We start from the raw sequence: 20,296 nt of genomic DNA, 5'->3' as shown, positions 1-20,296 counted from the left end.
CTCTCCTGCTTGCTGAATAAATAACTTGAATTTGGGGTGGGTGTGGGGATAGGTAATAGGGCTTGCTTCCATAGAGAACTCACGCAAAAATTCTCTTATAGGAAATTCGTGCAGAGTTGGGGATGTGAAAATTTTTGCTCCAGACAGAATTTTTTTCAGATGTTAAAATGTATTTGCCTCGAGGCATGCATAAAGAGTCGCAGAGAGGGAATAAAATATTTATTCACAGGCAGAGGATTTGGATGCAAAGCAATCCCTCCTTTTATGCAGTTCTTTTAACATCAGATGCTGATGGCCAAGGTCTAAACTGACCCTGAGGGTGAAGTGATAGGGCCACCCAGCTCGAGGGACAGAGGAGGAGAAGCCTGGGGGGAAGCTTTGTGTTCCTCTGCTTTGCTTCCACCCTTAGGCTGAATTTCTTTTTCTGAACTGGCAAGGGGGTTAGAGGGAGTGGGGCTGGAGGAAGTGAGGCCTCCCTTGCCTGCGAGGGTCACACAGACCTCCAGGATAGCCCCAGGCTGGGGAAAAGGATGCTGATAAAGGAACGGAGTTTCCACCAAGGACCAGTAGAGAAGCAGAAGGTATGAATGGGGTCCTTTCAGAAACCAGCCCCACTCCCTGTAAGCCTGCCAGCACCCCAGGGGTGTGATCGGCTGACGAGGTCAGGCTGAATTACTTCCTGTTGAAGAGTTCCTCTTTCCAGGCTCTGAAGAAACTGGCAATACAAACTACTAGAGTCCAACTTTCACTCTGCTTCGGGAGCCAGCGTGTTCTGATTGTGGGACACAACTGGCAGAAGCCCAGCTTTGGGAAAACCAAAGCCCTGAGTTCCACTCCACCACTTACAAGCTGTGCAATCCTGGGCAAGTCACCTCATCTCGCTGGGCCCTAAATGACAATACTGACACAGCCTGTTCCATTATGCAAGGTTGTTTTGCAGATCAAATGAGAGCGTATGTGTGGAAGCACATTGTCAACAGTCAAGTCCTTCACTGGTCTTGGTTACCGTATGACAACCACAGCCCCAGAATCCTGAGATTCCCATGCAGCTCCGGCTCCATGATCTAAAAATGATGGTTTCTTTACTAGGGTGACCTTATAATTCATCATGCAGATTATGATATTTTGACGAGTGAAAGGGAGAAGCTCTTTTTTTTTAAATTTTGTTTTTTTATTGAAGTGTGATTGATTTACAATGTTAGTTTCAGGTGTACAGCAAAGCAATTTAGTTACACATATATACTTTCTTTTCCAGAATCTTCCCCATTATATGTTATTATAAGAAATTAAATATAGTCACTGTGCTATACAGTAGGTCCTTGTTGTTCATCTATTTTATATGGGAAGCTCTTAATTACATCAGGACAACAGGTATGAGCCAGGGCTGACCTGGACAAGCCAAGATAATCGGAAACCACTGTATGCAATGCAGGGAGCAGAGAGGGTTCCGCAGAGGTCGGAAAGTCCCCTGAAAGCCCGGCCCCTCGTTTCTCTGGGTGGTTCAGCTTTAACCTTTCAGCTCCACCTCCTCCTCCTCCACCCTAAGGAAACCACAGGAGAACACACCTGTGGCCTGCTCTGCTGCCGCTTCTAAATGTTCTCACAGGGACATCGTCACAGAATGTGAGGCTTGGAGGGACTGATTCAGCTTATAGACTGAGTTTCTGTAATTCAACCTCTCTGAGCCTCAGTTTTCTTAATTTTTTTTCAAAGGAGAGGGGACTTGTTATCAACCACCTCTCCGTATTTTTTTGGGGGGAGTGATCTTTTTTTTTAATGGAGGTACCGAGGATTGAATTTTTTTTTAAATGGAGGTAATGGGGATTGAACCCAGGAGCTCATTTGCTAAGCATGTGCTCTACCACTGAGCTACACCCTCCCCCCTCCCCCGTTTTCTTTAAAATGGGCATTTGACTCATGGGAAGATGGAGGATTAAGTGACACAACCCAGTCACTCAGCTGGACAGTGACGGGAGGCAGGGACAAAATCAAGAGCTGACAGGCAGGTGAGGACCTGTTAAGGTGTTATCGAATCCTGGCCTCTGTGCCCCAACACCAAATTGAAATCTGGAGGCAGAATTCTGGGTGAAGCAGAAAGAACAGCTTTGTTTCTTTGCCAGGCAAAGGGGGTCACAGCAGGCTAATGCCTCAAGACTATAAGCCTGATCCGGGGAGGGGTAGCAGGGAGTTTTATTGCAAGACTCCAAGGAACAGAGCTCCTGATAAACATCTGTGAATGTGCAGGGGCTGCCTTCTTTCCTCCCTGACACCAGAATGTGCTTTAGTATGAGGGCAGCCATTCTGGGTGGCTATAATCTAGGTACTTCAGACAGGAGTGCAGCACAGGATGGGGGAGGGGTGTGTCCCGGGAGGGCCGCCCAGGGTCCTGCCCCATTACAAGGGAACCTGGGGAAACAACTTCCCCTCAAAACTGAATTCCTTGAAGGGTGAAAAAAGAACTATAACCAAGATAGATGAGATCTGCGTAAGATTTTTGTGCCTTTTATAATTACCGGCAGATTATCCAGTTTAGAGTAACAAGAGCTACTACTTGTTAGTATGGATCTAGGTAAGCTTTTGACACACGCGATCTCATTCAGCCCCTACCGCCTGGAAATGAGTATTATCATCTTTTACTGCAGGGGAAACAAAGGCTCAGAAACATTTGTGACCTCTTCTTGGTAATAAATGCCAGAGCTGGGATTTGGATCTAGGTTTTTCCAGCTCAAAGCCAAGTCTCCCCACGCGGTGTAACTCAGCTTACCTACATACCCATCATGTGTCGTGAATTTAAAAGCACACCTCAGTATATTCAATATCTTGTAGTAGCTTACTGTGAAAAAGACTATGAAAATGAATATGTGTATGTTCATGTATGACTGAGGCATTGTGCTGTACTCCAGAAACTGACACAACATTGTAAACTGACTACACCTCAATAAAATTTTTTTAATTTAAAAAAATAAATAAAAGCACACCAGATGTTTTATGTATTAAGCTAGCTCGTGGGCACATAAATATTCTTTACTCTTCTTCTAGACATTCCATAATACATTAAAAACAAAAAAAACCACACGAGAAAAAACAAAGGAAGGAAGGAACGAACAACTGAGCAGACCCAGGGACTCAGGGGTTGTCCCCTGCAGAAAGCAGGCACATCCACGTCAGCATCCTCATAACCCAGCAGTGCCACGCCGGGCAGGTGAACAGAGCCGGCTATGCCACATTCGCTGTCTGCTATGGGTGTTAAGTCATTTATTGTTCATAACTGTCTGTTCTATTATTCCCTGAAACATCTTTTTATTTGTGAAAGAGCCCAGTGCTCCCATAAATACACTCTTTCTTAGGAGGAAGCATTCTTATTAGAAAGATCACTGACTGTCAGAGCCAAAAAGACCTGGAATTGAATCTTCATCGTCCATCCTTTACAGACTTCAAAGTTTTTGCAAGATTCAACCACTCTGAGCCTCTGTTTCTTCTTTACGCTGGGCACATGTGTGCTGCACCTTTCCCATGGGGCTGGTACGAGAATTAACAGAGGATTAAATGAGAAAGTAAGTCCAAGGCACCTGGGGCACTCCCAACTCTGTACTTCCCTTTTTGGTTCAGAAAATATGGTCATTGTACCTGCAGCCTCCTCAGAACTCAGCCCAGGGCCCTTCACCTACAAGAAGCCTAAGAAGTTGTCCCTCCTTCCCACGCATCTCCTCTGTGCCCCAGTCACAGGCTTCCAGAGGAAAAGCAATCATGAATAATCCCATTTTAAAGAAAAACCCAATGGTGAGCCTTTAGAAACAAACAAAAAAGCTTTACTGAGGTATAATAATGTACATTATAAAGTCAAGTGTACAATAATTTTTAGTAAGTTTAGTAAATTCCAGTTTTAGAATATTTCCATCACCCTGAAAAGTGCTCATCTGCGATCAGTTCTCAAACCCATCCCAGGCAACCTCGAATCCACTGCTCCTGTAGGTCTGCCTATTCTGGGCATTTCCTACAAATGGAATCATGTGGCGTGTGGTCTTTTGCATCTGGCATCTAGTGCTGAGCATGTTTTCAAGGTTCATCCGTGTGCGAGCGCGAAGAGTTTGTTTCCTTATACTGCTGAGCATTATCCCATTACATGGAGAAAGTCCATTCTGTTTATCTACCTACCAGCTGGCAGATGTTTGGACTGTTTCATTTTCTTTTCAGAACACAGGACTCAAGAATGGTGATGCTCTGTTTGGGGTTGAGAGGCACAAAGTTTATGCCATGGGTGGTCGGTTAGAGACAGTCTCCAAAATAGCTAGAAGTGTGTTCGTTTCCTATTTCCAAGCGGCATTTGTCTGTGTTCCAGGAGGCCTGGTAAGCCGACTCCACAGGCCGTGTAAAAACAAAATCCACCAACCCACAAAAATGTTTCCTTCTCGACATTTCCCAAAGCTTTGGGAAAAAAGAGCATCATTTTGTTTCTGATCAACTAGCCTCACCCTCTTGATTTGTAGAGAAGGGAAAAAAATGTAGACCTAGAGAGATAGGGCTTATCAAAGGAGACATGAGCTAGGCTGCTGTAACCAGCATGAGAACCCTGTTCTCCTCTCTCCTGGGGCCGCCCCCCCCCCCATGTAAACTAAGGAATAAACGACACAGGACATAATCCAGTTTCCACTAGAACTCAGGATTGCTTTGAGTCTTAATCTCCTTGGGCTCTGACTGATCTCCACTCCCACCGGCTGGTACTAATCTGCATGGATGCTGTAGGGAATGCTGGGTAAGGCTGGAGGATAATAGTCATTTTCTTTCAACATTATTTAAAATAAAGCTCAGGCCTGGTTTACTACTAAGGCACAGGCATAAGAATAATCTAACACAAAGGAAGGGACTCAGACTGCAGTCTCAGGTTCCCCTCCAGTCCCCTGAAGTCACAGTGTGAGGTCATGCGGCTGATTTGAGGCTGTGGATTCCGGGGCATTACTGCCCGGGACGGGTCATCTACACAACCTGCACTCACCACGTGACCACCCCACTCCGCAGCCTTTCTGTGCACTGCTCACCAAGCCTGGCGGTGACTACCCCCAGGGCAGGTGGACGAGGGGGTGGGAGCAGAACTTAGAGGGTGCTGGCGAGGGGCAGAAAAGGTTCCACTCACTCCAAACTCAGGTGATGTGGGCAGATGGAAACAGAAATTAGGTTTCTACCCTAATGGTCCAGAAAGACCTCCTTCTTTCTGGCTCAGGATGAAAGGAGGAGACAGCTCAGCATCTGGGTCTCTGACCAGCAGGGCAGCAAACCCGGGCCTGAGCGCATCAAACCAGCAACCAACTTCCCTCCAAAAGCATATATACTCCTTGTCAGAGGCACCTGGAAGCATCTTCCTGCCTCTGTTTCTCCAGTCTGCCAGACTGATAAAAAGCCAGTCCTCTGTCCCCATCATATTACCTATGCCCCATCATCTACCTGAATTTCCCTTCACCTTCCTTTCCTGCCTGATGTATGCCTATTCATCCTACTAAACCCAGGGGAAACATGGCCGCCTCTGTGAAGTCCCCTGACTGCCCCGGGCCACGCTGACTGTTGCCTTTCTTTGGGTACTGCTGGATCCTCTACATACCACTAGCACAGCTCTCTTATTATTATTATTATTTTTTTAAATAAAGGTACTGGGGATCAAACCTAGGATCTTGTGCATGCTAAGCATGTGCTCTACCACTGAGCTATACCCTCCCTTCAATAGCAGTCTTATTAATTGGAATGAAAGGTAGTTTTGTACAACTGACATGACTCTCTGTGTACCCTGGTACCCAGCCCCATGCATGGTATACAGGATGTGCCTGGCAAATGTGTGCTTAACTAAATGGGATATGCCTTTCCTTCCAGACCTCTGCTTTCCCATTGCAGGAGGATGGGCTCAGGGCCAGGGAGCATAAACCCCAGGTGTTCTCAAAACTCCCAGGGGTAAAGGCCATCCTTTCTCACAGGGACAGGTTTACAGATGGTCATGACGGGTGGAGTGTGTGTTGGGGAGGGGCTGAAGGATCTTGAAAATCACCCAGGGCAGGGAGAGGCCCAAGCTCACGGGACCCTGGCAAGTCTCCAAGAGCAAGCAGATGAATCCAACTTTGAGGAACACTGAGTGGGTGGGAGAGACCAGCAGCACCTCCATGGGGCTCCCCTGGCCGGCAGCCCCTGCTCGCAGGCATTGGCTATCTGTGCCCTGGAACAAAGGCTCTCTGTGGCTTTCTCACAGGCAGGTCAGGGCAGGGCCTGAGCTGCAGAAATGCTTCAAGGACAGGTGCACACACCCTCCTGGGTTCCAAACCCAGCTTTAGTCACTGCAGAAGGGTGGAGATGTACCTATGGGACTTTCCAACTGCTGATTTTTTTGTTTTCATCAGAGGCGGAGCCTCGGGGCACTCAATCGGCTTCAAAAGGAAAACAACAAGCATTAAAGCGAAAGCATTATTTCTTTAAACACTCGAAAGCTCTTCAAGTAGTGAGGCAGGTGGTTGGAAGCGCAGAGAGTGGTGAGCAGGAGAAAACACCAGGCCTTTGAAACAGCAGGTGTGAGTAGCTTGGCCAGGGCCGACCTTGTGGGCTTCTCTTTCGCCACACATAACAATCGCTTTGGGCCTTAGTTTCCTCATCTGTATGATGGGGTAATACAAATACGGGCTTCAGAAGGCTGCTGTGGAAATTAAGTAAGATATAAAATGTGTACAGTGCTTATCTCAGTGACTGACACGTGATGAGTTCTCAATACATGGTTTCCATTCCAATAATTAACAGTAGGTCAAATGAGGTCTTTCCTGTAACCCTGCAATGATGAATAAGGTCCATCTGAGGACAAAATAAAAGGCTCGAAGTACCGTTGCTTTTTAAGTTCAAGGAACCGATAAACATTGGGGCCAGTCACCCTCCCGTAAGACTGCACTGGTTCAGAATTGGTCTTACTACAAAAGACCATCACCATCATCCCTCCCCACTCTGCCCAAAATCAATATAAGGGATCTAGATGAGAGACTGTCATTGAGGGTGGGTGAGGGTGATGATCAGAGAGATGGGCTATTTCCTCCCCTCATCAAAAAGCAAGAAGGTGAGGTCCTTGCACAGCTTAAAGTCAAGGGGGTAGAGGCTCCAGGAGAATCACTCCAAGTGGTGGCAATGGCACTGTCGTGCCCAGCTGGGACGTCTGCTTAGCAGAGACTTGGCAGGTCTGCCTCTTGGCCACCTAAATCTGAGGAAAAGAGCTGAAGGGAGATTGTATAGTGGGGACTTCCAGGTGACAGAAGGCCCGTTCCGTTTACTGCAAGTGTAAGACAGAGCGCACACCTTCCTGCTGACTCCATGGTGGGTAACTCGGGGATCATGAGCCTGAGGTCTATGGCTTTACCAGGACCACCTTAGTGTAGGGACAAAAGGGGCCCGGGATGGGTGGGGTATAGCTCAGTGGCACAGCGCATGCTTAGCATGTGTGAGGTCCTAGGTTCAATCCCCAGGACCTCCATTTAAAAAGTGGGGGGGGGGGGGTTGGGGGAGAGGGCTGAATCAGAAGGATGGGATGTGAATGCTACCAGCTGGGGGTGAGCTGGAAAGGCTGGTTCAATCTCACAACAGACTACCAAGGCCCTAGGCAGGCAGAGACTCCCGTGCAGGGACAGTGGCAATGACGACTATCCAAGAGGAGGATAGCAACTTCACCATCAGCAGAATGCTGCTTCCTCTGATGCTGCTCCAGTCCTGGAGGCCCAGGTGCAGGAATGAGGGAAAGGAAACAAAGTCAAGTCATCACACCTCCATCCCCCTTCAACCTTCCAAAGCTACTTGCACTCGGGGAGCTGGGGGAAAAGGGCTTGGAGTTTGAGACTGAAGTTTAAAAAAGAACAAGACAGGGTCATAAGTAGTAACATAAAACTGTTCTGATAACTGCACATGACTGAAGAGAAATGGGTTCTGGCCAACACATTAGTGAGTCTCGACCTGGGTGGAAAGATGGTAGTCAACATAGCACGACTGGTGGCAGTTGGTAAACCCACTTCATAGTTATACCCCAGCAACAGATTCCTGTTCAGAAACTCAGAAGGAATACCTTCCACTATGGACGAAGGGCTGGGGCTGAGTGTCTCTGCATGATATGCCTCCACAGGCTGCCCAGCATCACCTGAGACAGTGTTCCAGCCAACAAAGGGTTCTAGATCTTTTTTCTTCTTTCACCTGTACATGGTATACCTAGATTTTATTCACCTGTCCCCAAAGACACCATGAACATGAACTCTGAAATCACAGACCTGGGTTCAAATCCTGGCTTTGTTGCCCACTAACTACAGGCCTTAGGATGTCACTCATAACTTCTTTAAGCCAAAACCTCTTCATCTGTAACTCAGCCTACTATAAACTCCAACACCAGTTTAAAGAGCTGGAGCAGATGCAGGTAAAAGCCTTGGAAGCACAGTTGGTACTTTTTCATTTAACAGTATTTGCTGAGTAGATTCTCTATGCCTTGAAGTATAGAGACGATGAGGCAAAGTGGGGGGAGGGACCGGACAAAGAGAAGGCAGGACAAAGGGTAGACAGATGGCAGGGTGGCCAGGGGTCACCTCCAGGCCACATGGGATGGAGCTGGCCTCCCAAGTCCGCATCCCCTAGAGCCCTTTCTGCTAAGCATGAATTTGTAAGGCCCCTGCCGGGGGACACAGGCCTGAGATCCAATCCCTCCCAGGAACTAGGAAGTGCCTGCCTGCCCCCTACACTGGCACAACAACTCTCTTCCAGGAGGAAGTACCGTGCTCCTTGGAACAGAAATATTCATCTCCCCACCTCTCCACGGAAACACCACCACCAATCCCCATGCTCCAGCATCGTGCAGGCTATGTGCCATTCAACCCAGATCTCATTCGTCCCCTGTGGAGGACGGCCCACACCCCAGGGCAAGGGATTTCTCCATGGAAACTTCTCTCAGAGCTGAGATTAAGGCTGACCATCCGATGGCTGTCTCAGAGATCTCTGGAAGTGGTGTGACTACGCCTGACCTGGGAGAGGCCCAGGCTATTAGAGGTCCCACCTGGGGAATCCCAACATGTCCCATTCAGAGACATGACACACCCATGAGACACCAACGTGTCCCCACCCCACCAATACTGGAAGAGCCGACAATCCAGAAACATAGCCAGGAAAACCACATAGCAGAGCAGAGGCAGGGAACAGGCCCTGAACAGATCACATTTGCAAACTTACCTGCTCCACTGAGCCGTGTCCTTCTGCACTGCTCCCTGCCTCCCGGCCGACCACCAGCTTAGAGGCTAACGAGCAGCTTTTCAAAACACAACCACGCTAGGGAAAGGTGGTGTCACCTGAAGCCCAAACGGCTCTACCTGTTCTGGGAAAACTGGAGGCAGGTGCAGCCTAATGAGTTTGGGAGGATGCCGGGGCCGATGGCAGCTGCTTGTATTTACAACAGGAGAGAGAGTGAGTTTCCAGAGTGAGATGTTGCCTGAGGAGGCTAAGAATTCAGACCAGCCATCTCCAGACCAGCACCTAATTGAACAGCCAACCACCAGCACACGCTAATGTGTTAATTAGCCACCAAATTGGAGTTAATTAAAAACTAATCAGGACATCAAAATGGAACATCTCATTCATAAATCATGTGCTTTTTTTTTTTTTTGAGCTAGGAAAAGCGCTGCTTCTTCTAATAAAAGTAAGAGATAAAGGATTAGGCATTTTTCCCTGGGAACTTGTACAGTTTAAATATGTTCTGTGGTTAAGTGTTCTCTCTCCCACAGATAAGGCCCGGCTTGATAATTAACTGAACTGCCAGTCGTGTGAATCAAACCAGTGTTATCTGAGTAAGCCCTTCTCAAAGAGAAGCAGCTCGGTCTTCACTGCTCCTCAGTGTCCTGCAGACACGGCTGGCACGGTTGGATCGGCACTCTTGGAGCGATTCTCTAGGTTGTCAAAAAGTTCACAGCCTCAAGTGTAGACAAGCGTCAAGCTGCCTCAAAACCAGTAAGAAACAAGACCAGAAGAGGCCACCCGCACCCATTGGCTTCACTGTATAAACATCATCAAAAAGTCACAGGCGGGCATTTCTAACAATGAAAGGGCAGCTTCACGGCGTGCTCTGACTCACCTTCGGCAGACAGCCCCTGGATGTTTATCCCCTTAGCTGCCAGGAAATTCAAGCAGGCATCTATGTTTTCAATCTAGGGGGGGAAAGAAAACATTATACACTCAATAAACGTTCAGCCTCCTCCAGAGCCACCTCTTATTAGGAACAATGGGCTATGTCAGCGAGAGGGTTCACTGTGCATTCGCTAAGGTTCTCAAAGAGGAAAATGACATGGAGACACCGGATGGATAGATGGATGGATGGATGCAGGTCAGGACTCTCCTTTGTACTTGCACAGGAAAGGGTTACCTAATGTCCCAATCACACAGTGCCAAAAGTTGAGAGCCTGGCTTGCTCACCGCTGCCAAAAATAACCGGGCTGGAATTGGAGCGCTCGTGTTGATGACTGTCACCAGTGTTACCCTGAAAACTTGAGCAGCTGCCAGAAAAATGGAGGTGGGGACAAGGTTAGAAGACCCATCCGCCTGCCAGCAGCAGAGAGAAATTTCCAGCCACCACCAAGGAGGTAGGCAGTCAAACATAAAGTGAGTGAATGGGAATTTCAGCAAGAATCTAGGTAGTGTTAACTCACAAAATTCTCAGGATGGCAGGCATTGCAGAGGACCAGGGAGAGCTGGAAACTCACCAAACCCCTCTGTCCTTTGTGTCTGCTGTGACAAAAAGGGACCTAATCCCACCAGGGTCTGGGAGACCTCCCAGGCTTTCCAGGGCTGATGCTACGGCCAAAGGCAAGTTCACATCCAGCCCTCAGGAAAGAACAATTAGGTCATTCCCAAAGGTCTGATTTGACTTCAGTTGTCAGGGCTAATTATTTTTTGGTCTACTGGAAAATGTTCGGGCTCCATTCATGTCAATGGTGACCATAAATAAAAGAAATTGCTTTTGACTTGGCACGGGGATCTTTGAAATTCACACAATCTGCATTTCACAGTGGAGATCTTCCTCATCTCCACTCCCATCCCCTACCCCCAACCTGCCATCCTAGGCTCTACCTACATGCTCATGAACTCAAACCACTATTGAACCCATAGGACTGGTTTTGAACTAATAAATGACTGCCCTGAACAGCGTACTTGTGCCCATTCTCTTTCCCCTTTCTCAAACAAGATCCTGGTGGCTCCTTCATAGCCACAGAGGGTGAAGTGTCTCCATTTTAAAAGCCCTACTTTTTTTTCAGTTGGAGTCTAGTTGATTTACCATGTTGTGTTAGTTTCTGGTGTACAGCATAGTGGTTCAGTTATACATACATACCCTTTTTCATATTTTTTGTTTTAGTTTAAGATATTGAGTGTAGTTTCCTGTGCTATATAGTAGGACCTTGTTTATCTATTTTATATATAGTAGTATCTGCTAATCCCAAACTCCCAATTTATCCCTCCTCCCTTTTTACCCTTTGGTAATCATAAGTTTGTTTTCTGTCTGTGAATCTATTTCTGTTTTGCAAATAAGCTCATTTGTACCACATTTTAGATTCCATATATAAGTGATATCATATGATACTTGTCTTTCTCTGTCTGACTTACTTCACTTAGTATGATGATCTCTAGGTCCACCCATGTTGCTACAAAAGGTATTATTTCATTCATTTTTATGGCTGAGTAATATTCCATTGTATAAATATGCCACAGCTTCTTTATCCAGTCATCTGTCGATGGACATTTTTAGGTTGCCTCCATGTCTTGGCTACTGTAAATAGTACTGCTGTGAACACTGGGGTGCATGTATCTTTTTAAATTAGAGTTTTCTCCAGATATCTGGAGTCGCATTGTTGGATCATATGATAACTTAAGAACTCGAATTTGAGTAGTCTGCTCCAAGGCAGTCTTCTTCAAGTTCATGTCCACTGTGCCCTGATGTCTGTCATTTTCCTCCTCTGCACCCAGTCTTCACAGCCTCCAAACATGTTAAATTAAGCTCTGGGACACCTGAATAAAACTGCATCCAGATTTAAAGAATCCACTCAACCCTGAGATTGAGGTCGCTCCAACCTTGCATTTTTTAGCTCAGGTCCCCATCTCTTTCCCAGCTCACCTTCTAGGATCCTCATCTGGGAGACATTTTTTCATCTTTGGAAAAAGGGGCAGAATGCAATTTCCTGTACACGAAATAAATACTGATACTATAGGTTAGGCCTGCCACCATCACAGAAAATCATTTCTTACAAAGAGGGAGGAAAAAATGAGACAGCTTTGAACTCTCCTTTCTTCTTTCCAGCACAGGATGACTGACAGTGACAACCAGGTGCTACCACCTTGGAAGGTGGGTTGCGGGGGTGGAGGTGAGCAAAGAAGGAAGAGAATGGCTGGGATGACCCTGTGGAAGGTATTCCAGAGCAATTGGCTTCCGTTTGTAATAAAAATCATCTCTCTCAGTGAGAAAATATCAGTCCTCATTTCTGGTACTGTACACAGTGGTAAGATACCAAAACCACTCAAAAGGACTTGTGGTTCCCACACAAAGGCACTAGGTATTTAAATCATGGTAAAATGATAAAATTCCTTTTCTACCATTTGTCTCTTCCTATAATCCTATCCCACTTCTTTTAATGTAACGTCTTGCAAACGTCATAAAGGAAGCTCTGGCAATTGTACCCCCATGAAAAACAAGAAAAAGAAAAAGTGACGACCCCTGAATCTATTAATGCAAAACCAAAAATAGTGCACTTGATGTTTCTCCCAGGAAGTGTCACAGAGCTGGGCGGACATGGGTAGGTTAAGTTTTCTCAGCAATAGTGTGGCAATGTGACACTGGATGATTAAACAAACAAAAAACAAAAAACAAAAAACAAAAAACGGATACCTGCCAACATATCTTAGAAAAGCACTGCTCTACTACAACAGTGTGATTCTATAGAACCTTCCTTCCAAGGAGCATAAAGTGCATTTCCTTGTCACATTTATGGAGCATTCAATGTATGTAGCATCATTTAAAGTCTGGGGTGATTTCTTCCTGTAAGGTTAGCCTTGTGCATTTCAATTCATCCTTTCTTTATAAATGTTATATATTCTATTAAAAGGCAGGAGGGGGTGGATAATTATAGATACGGTAGCTCAAATACTTCCTCTTGTTGTTGATTTTCCAAAGTCCTACCTTTCTGTCAATGAATTTCGTAATTTAGATCAGTAGTTCTCCACTGGGAAAGGAAGACAACAATTTTGCTCCGCAGGGGACATCTGGCAAAGTCTGGCCACATTTTGGCTTGTCACAACCCTGAGGGGAACTGGCATTTGATGGGGGAGAGGCCAAGGATGCTGCTCAACATCCTACAACTCAGTGAACAGTTCCCTCACAACCAAGGAATTATCCAATCCCAAATGTCAGCAGTGCCAAGGGTGAGAAACCTGAGTGACGTGATTCTTTTAATCATTCATTCAATCAACGTGATTGTGCGGATGTCTGGTCGGTGGCAGGCACTGTGCTCGATTCTTTTGACAGTGGTGGTCCAGAGTCCTCCTCCCTGTCCAGGGGCCCACATTTACCTAACCCTTCTCTGTAGGGTCCACAGAGCCATTCCGCACAGCATTCCCCCTACTCCACTCCCATCCATTTCAGGAGAATCCGAGCATATAGACAAGGCAAGCATTAGGATCTCCCTCAACAGTGGGGAGAGGAGGCCCAAGGGCACCAAGAATGCTTCCTTCTAGAGAGGAGATGGAACACGGAACACTATCCAGATGGCCAGACTGCACTCCCAGAAAACGTGAGACCTGAAAATAAGAACTCGGGTCATCACTGAAAAGACGATTCCTAAGACCGCCAAGCGCCTTGAATTTTTCCCTCCACCGTGAATTCTCTGCTCACAGAAGGAGTTCAAAAAACATTCCATGCTTTAATAATGTTCCACTAAGGTTAAGAATCACTCCTGACACGGCGGCCAAGACCCTTTTCATCTGCACCCCAGGAAGAGCGCAGGGCTGGGAAGCAGCACAGGGTCAGATGTGGATTCCAACCTCCCGCTTCACTTGGAATGAGATCAGAAGGGGAGAGTGTTTCTTTGATCCAGGCTCTCTTGTGATTCCAATTCACCTTAAGGTTTTCTTGTAAATACAGGTAAACAGCCTATCTTCCTGGACCACTGAGATTGCAGCCTCCCACCACATCCCTTGAGGGGATGGGCCAGTGGCAGGAGCCTGGCACTCATCACAGCACAGTGAGGTCCTAGCGCCCATCTTTAATGAGGTTCACAGCTCATGTGGGGTCCAGACACATTGTGAGAGATGAGGATCCTGTTGAAGTTGGGACGCAGAGGGAAAGAAAAGATTCTTCACCAGCAAAGTATGTAAATACAACCAGAGTTTTTCATTAACACATAGTGGCCAATATAAACTACTTTCCAAAATTGGCTGAAAAAAATCTGTGCAAAGTCTGACATTCCAGTGTTGCTGAAAGGCACTGGGTGAGAAGATTGTTGTAGCTGCTGTCATAGAAATGGGTCCAAGAGCTCTGGGATCAAGCTCCTGGAGTTTGCCATGTTAGTTGGGGTGGAGGCGGGAAGCCAAGAAATGGGACTACAGCAGGGCTTGGAGACCCTGGGAGCAGAAAGGAGCAGGATGGGGAAGTGGGTGGAGTCCGGGGACAGACCAAAACAAGGACGCACTTCCCAGGGTTTCCTTTTGTCTGGGGCTATATGTGGCCTCCACCCTGTGCAGTCCGTGAACCCCCGAGACAGAAAGGCTACGATTAAGCCTTCCTCCCACTCTCAGCCAAGATCTCCATCCCAAAGTTGAATAGCTTCTCAACAGTCCCTAAACTTTAGATCTGCAGGGCAACTTTAATGGACCATGTATGTTGCAGCCCATGCCTCCCACATTCAGAAGTATATCTCCGCCTAGGACGGGCAGAGAGCAAGGGGAATCAAAACAAATGGCAAACAACTGGAAAGAGAAGGGAGGGGGGAGGCAAATGGAAAACTTCACATTTCAATCATGATTAAGGCCAGACTGGGTCTCATGATAACATAAAATATGCAAACCTCAGATGCACTACTGTGTATCTCCTCGGTAGCTTAGAGACTGATCAAGTACCATCTGTTGTGGCAGTTGTCATGGTAGCATTTTTCTCTGAATACCAGCGTAGTCGAGTGCAAAGTGCATGAAAATGATTAATGCAGACGAAGACCATCTCTACCAGTGCCACCACAGCACAGGGGGAGAGGGGGCCCTGGGCACACCACTCATAAATGGGGTGCTAGTTTTTATGAGTTTGGAGTTTCTCACCAGGCCCCTTGGAGATCTCCAGCTTGAGAAGATGAATTTGGGAGGGGGAGGCAAACAGATGCTGCATTCAAGTCAGGCATGGTTACCGCCACTTAAAAAAAAAAATCATGAAATACCTAGAGCTTAGGTAGTGGGAGACCTGGACCCCAGACAAGGCTGAGTAAGAACCTGCAAGTTCTAGGGACTTTAAAAGCACAGTGTAGCAGCTTCTCGAGTCTCCTATCAGCTCAAACAACTTCCTTCCAGGAGTGTGTGTGATCCTCACACCTGATACTCTACTTGCCAACAAAAATAATCATCATCTATCCATTCACTTACCCGTTTCTTCGCCCATTATATACTGAGCACCTTCTGGGTGTCAGGCAGTGTGTTGGTACTGGGTATACAGTGGTGAATAAAAGAGACATAACGCCTGACCTTGTAGAACCTACACTCTGATGGAGGGGAACTGGCGTAAATAAATAGTACACCGAGAGCATCTGTCATGTGCTAAAGGACCTGATCTAGCCTAGGGGATGGATGGGGAGTCAGGTAAGAATTTCTTCAAGAGATAGCAAGTTGGTTCACAGAGACAGGGCTTCCTATCTGTTCTGTTCACTGATGAAGCCCCAAGCACCTAGAGGAGTATGGGGAGCATTGTAAGTATTCAGGAATGTTTGTTGACTGAAGAGAAATTTGAGCTGAGATGTAAGAGTGAGCTGGGCACCTAGAGTGGGGAAGAGAAGAACGCAGCCATCATAGGGCACCTAAGGCTGCAAAGCTTCCATTTGGGACGCAGCCTAGCACGTTCTGGGAACCAAATGAGAGTCAAAATGGCTGGAGGCCAGTGTGCAAAGGAGAAGAGCAATGCGAGAGGACATGGAGCCAGAGCAGAGCACAGGGCCGTATTCAGAAGCTGATGTGGAAAAGCAGAGAAGGGTCCTTCCTGCTCTTAAGGAAGCCTTGACACCCCATGACCATGGCAACGGCAGCAAGGCCAAGCCCTTCTGGTCTGAACGCTGGAGGATGGGCTATTTTGCTGCAGGGACGGCTCCAGCATCTCCAAGGTGTGCCTCCAGTGACATCCAGACTGGGCACTGAGATGGGGAGGGATGGTAAGGGCAGGGCGGCATCTGTGGTCACATGTACTAGGAAGGTCTGTTTCCTATCCAACAGGTCTCCAAGTTCCTCTGCCCCTTTCCAACAATAAAAATAGAATAGAAGGAAAAAAGAAAAAGAATTCAACCACGAAACCAAACCAAAACGCACTTGGGGAACTACCCTCCCAAATGCGTGACTCATCAATGTCTGTCTCTTTTCCTCTGCCTTCCGAGGGGCCATGAACTGATGCATGACTGTCCAGCTTCCCTTTTTCCTCCACCTTTGTCAGTGTTGGGGTCCAGCAGCATCCTATGGTCACATGGCTCACGGACCACAGTGCGGTCCTGGAGAGGCACACCACTACAGGACAGAGCAGGCAGGGCCCAGACACTGTAGTTTTCATTCTAGAAGGGGACTCCAGAAAGAGGGAAATGTATGGTGGTGTTTCAAATTCTCCTAGGCAGGGAAACATTCAAAGCATCTTCCCTTGTGAGCCCCACAAGCTACCACTTGCTTGGCGGATGCACAAAGCCACCTATGTCCAGTAGTATATGGGGCTCCATACCCTCGTCGCAGCTCTGGCCATTCAAGCACCAGAGTTTTCAGAAGCTCATCTCTAGCTCCCTTGGTGGCTGTGAAACAAAGTTTAGGACTGTGGGACTCAGGGGCTAGCAGGGCTTCAGTCCCTCTCTCAGTCTGTTTCTTGCGCTGCTTTAATGCCTTGCCTGGCTCCTTCCTTTAATTTGGCAATGTTACCCGCCTTATCTTGTATGATATTTATAACTCTGGCTTTCCAAGATGTTGTCAAGAATTCCATTTTAGAAAAATTTTATAGGAGTCTCTGCTGTTAACAGCAAATGGGTAAGTCCATATGGACACAAAAAAAGTTTCTCTAGAGGAGGGAAAAACTTGAAAACAAGAATCTCAAATTCCTCCAGTGACTATCTTTTCCCACTTTGCTTCCAACTGCCTAGAATGTTCCATTTCCCTATCATTTTCTGACTTCTCAATTTTTCCCTTTAAACAAAGAGACCTGGAAGGGGGTTGTGGCTAAATTCTAGAAGTCAGTCCTGACTCTGGAGGCTCCCAGAATAAATGCTTACCACCGAGCTCTGCAGAGGATCGGCGTTTGGTCATGGTAGTCATCACAAGGTGGGAAGTGCCACTGGGGATCAGCACCCCCAGAAAGGCCCAAAGGACGCCTCTGTACGTGCTCATTCAGGATGGCATTCTGCACATGAGTTCTCCTGCTGCAACTTCAGAGCAACCATCCCTAACTTCCTAGCACTCCCAAAGGAATTATTGCAAGTGGAGGCCTTCAAGTTACGAGCTGGACACAAATGCTAAAAGGGGAGTGACTGGGGCCAAGGAATGACATTGACACGGTGAACACAGGCTTTGGGGTCAGACAAATCTGGGTTCTGACAAATCTGGGTTCCTATTTCTGATTCTGCCATTTACTGAATTATGATCTTTAGCAAGTTACCTCAGTGCCCTGATCTGTAAAATGGGCATTACAACACCTACCACACAGAGTGGTGGTGGTGATTACACCAGAGGGTATGTGTGTGGGACTCAGTAAGCCCCCAATAACTGGCAGTTTCTGTTATGTGCTGCCATTTTTGATATGAATGTCCCTGGGCAAAAGCATTCAAGCCATGACATGCCGAAAGCTGGGTCTGGGGCTGGCCTCTGGCAAAACAGAGAATTAGACAAGCTTATCTGGTCTGCCTCCCATTCTTGCTTCTGGGTTCTCCTCTCCATCACTTGATGCCATGCCTGCCTCTCAGTCCCTCTCTTGAAAAGATGGTGATAACCCAATTCACACCAAGGCAGAAGGGCCTGCCACTGGCCTCCCACATGTTACCTACCTCCCCAGTGGAACTTGGATGCCATCAGAATCATTAGGGGACAGTGTCTGTTGAAAGAACTCAGATTTTGAACTTCACACCAGATTCTGGTTCCCTTAGAAACTACCCACAAGATCCTAGGAAAATTATTAACTGCTTCAAGCCTCATATTCGTCATCTGTAACATAGGAATGCTGGTAACGATCTCGTAGTGTTACTACACTACGTAGAGTAGATGGGGTGACATACATCAAGGGTCTGGTACTTTACACAGACCTTTAAAAAGGCTCTTCACACAATCCCATAATGGCAGAGTACTAGATACCCATGGCATCTCCTGAGAGTGGAAGATTATCCGGAGTTGTGAGACACTCTGAGACTTTGCTAAATTATACGACATTATACATAGCACAGCCTCTCTACGAATAGGCTCCCTGAAGCCAGAATTCATTTTGACCCTGTTGGAATCAGTGCTTTCTGTTCAAAATGCTTTGTGGTCAGTCTTCCCTGTGAAGTTTCATGGGAAACTTTAAGCTTTAGACAAGCGGTTTCATTAAGAAGAATCAAATATTTTTGCAGAAAACTTTGGCTTTACCTACAGAGAAGGATACCAACATAGATTCCAGCCTTTGACAAGAGAAGCCTGACTTCTGGACCCTAAACATGTGGCTGCGTCTTGAACCAACAGGGAAGAGCGGTGCTTGTCAGAGAATTTCATCCAGGGAATAACTGGGACCTGGCCACCTCATTCATTCCTGGGAAAGTGATGACTGAATATTTACTCTGTTCTAGGCCTTGCTCTAGGGGAAAGGGATCCAGTGGTGACAAGACAGTGTGGTCCTTCCCTCATGGAACAGAGAGCCTTCTGAGCAAAGGCAGGCTCTAAGCAAGTCCCAGCCCCCTGCACACAGGTTACAAAGGGGATAAGGGCCAACTTATAGCATCAGCTCAGGTACTCAAAAGCCTGACACTGATTCACTCTTTTGAGAAGGTCTAGGTTCTTCTTGTTCCTTTGCCGCATTTCTGTACTTACACCCATAAATCACCACAAAGTCTTCAAAAGGCAGCAGAACATAACTGCAAAATAAAGCAAAACAGTAGATCCTTGATATACCTCGAGTGCAGTGAAACCTCAGTTTTGGAGATGCCACTAGACTAGATCATTTTACCCCCAAAACAAACCCACAGAAAGGAACGGGGTAATGGGAAGTAACTTGTAGATCAAGGCCAAGAGCTGCACTTGGTTCACTAGCTTGGCGCCCAGTCCCCTCACCACAGCCTGTGAAATTCAGGTTTGTGGCTCAGCCGATTGGCAAATGTCTGAGGCTTATGGTTCTTCTGGGTTGCTCATGAGTGGTCGATCCATGGACCCCTACCCTGCAATTTCAAGGACAGCACGATGCACCAAAGTGCAAGATGTATCCTGGCAGCACTGATACCAAGGAAAGCAAAGCCACGCAGGTAAGTTTCAATGCTCTAATACTCAAATTCAGAATCCTGCAAGCTTTGGTTCTCTCACTGTAATGACAGCTAGAAGGAAGCTGACAACTCTGTTATCTTCTCCCTGCATATATCACCTGCAGTGTTCATTTCTGCAGGATGTATAATTCAAAAATTGTCACTGATTCCACTCCAATCCCAAATGCTGCTAGCAGTTATCATATGCCGGGCATAATGCCTGGACCTTTCACAGACATTACAGTTCAATCTGTTTTTTTAAATTTCAAAAGTGGTTTGTAGTTACGGCTCAAGAACTGACCCTGAATTATAGGCTCCTAGTAAACATTAGTATTTAATTTGGGAGATTTTGCAAGTGGTACACAAAATACATCAAGAAACTAGATTTCGCCAATAGTTACAGATTCTAAAATCTGCAATCAAGGCAAAGAGCTACTTGCCAACCAATCAAAAATTATATGAGATTTAAAATCATTAAGAATATTATCCAAAATTAAAATGACTCTCAGCTCTTCTTATTGCCAGAGCCAGAATGTCAGAGACATGGTCAAAGCCCCTGAAAGAGGAGAGAGACGAGACAAGGA

General features: G+C 46.7%; 1 protein-coding gene across 10 annotated transcripts in view; it reads right to left on the bottom strand.

Moving 5' to 3' along the window:
* The window catches only part of NAV2 (neuron navigator 2), a 773,977-nt gene that overhangs the window by 210,085 nt on the left and 543,596 nt on the right, over positions 1–20,296 (bottom strand). For all 10 annotated transcript variants that reach the window (XR_012076623.1, XM_031681096.2, XM_072969658.1 and 7 more), the window contains one exon: positions 10,109–10,181. Coding sequence is in view for 9 of the 10 variants with exons in the window: in XM_031681096.2 (XP_031536956.1) it covers positions 10,109–10,181 (73 nt within the window). In the remaining variant the exon portion in view is untranslated. The remainder of the gene's footprint in view (positions 1–10,108; positions 10,182–20,296) is intronic.

This window comes from Vicugna pacos, chromosome 10 (genome assembly GCF_048564905.1).
Source record: "Vicugna pacos chromosome 10, VicPac4, whole genome shotgun sequence".
Taxonomy (NCBI): Eukaryota; Metazoa; Chordata; class Mammalia; order Artiodactyla; family Camelidae; genus Vicugna; species Vicugna pacos.
The sequence above is the reverse complement of the archived record's forward strand: the minus strand, read 5'-3'. Positions and strand labels throughout refer to the sequence as shown.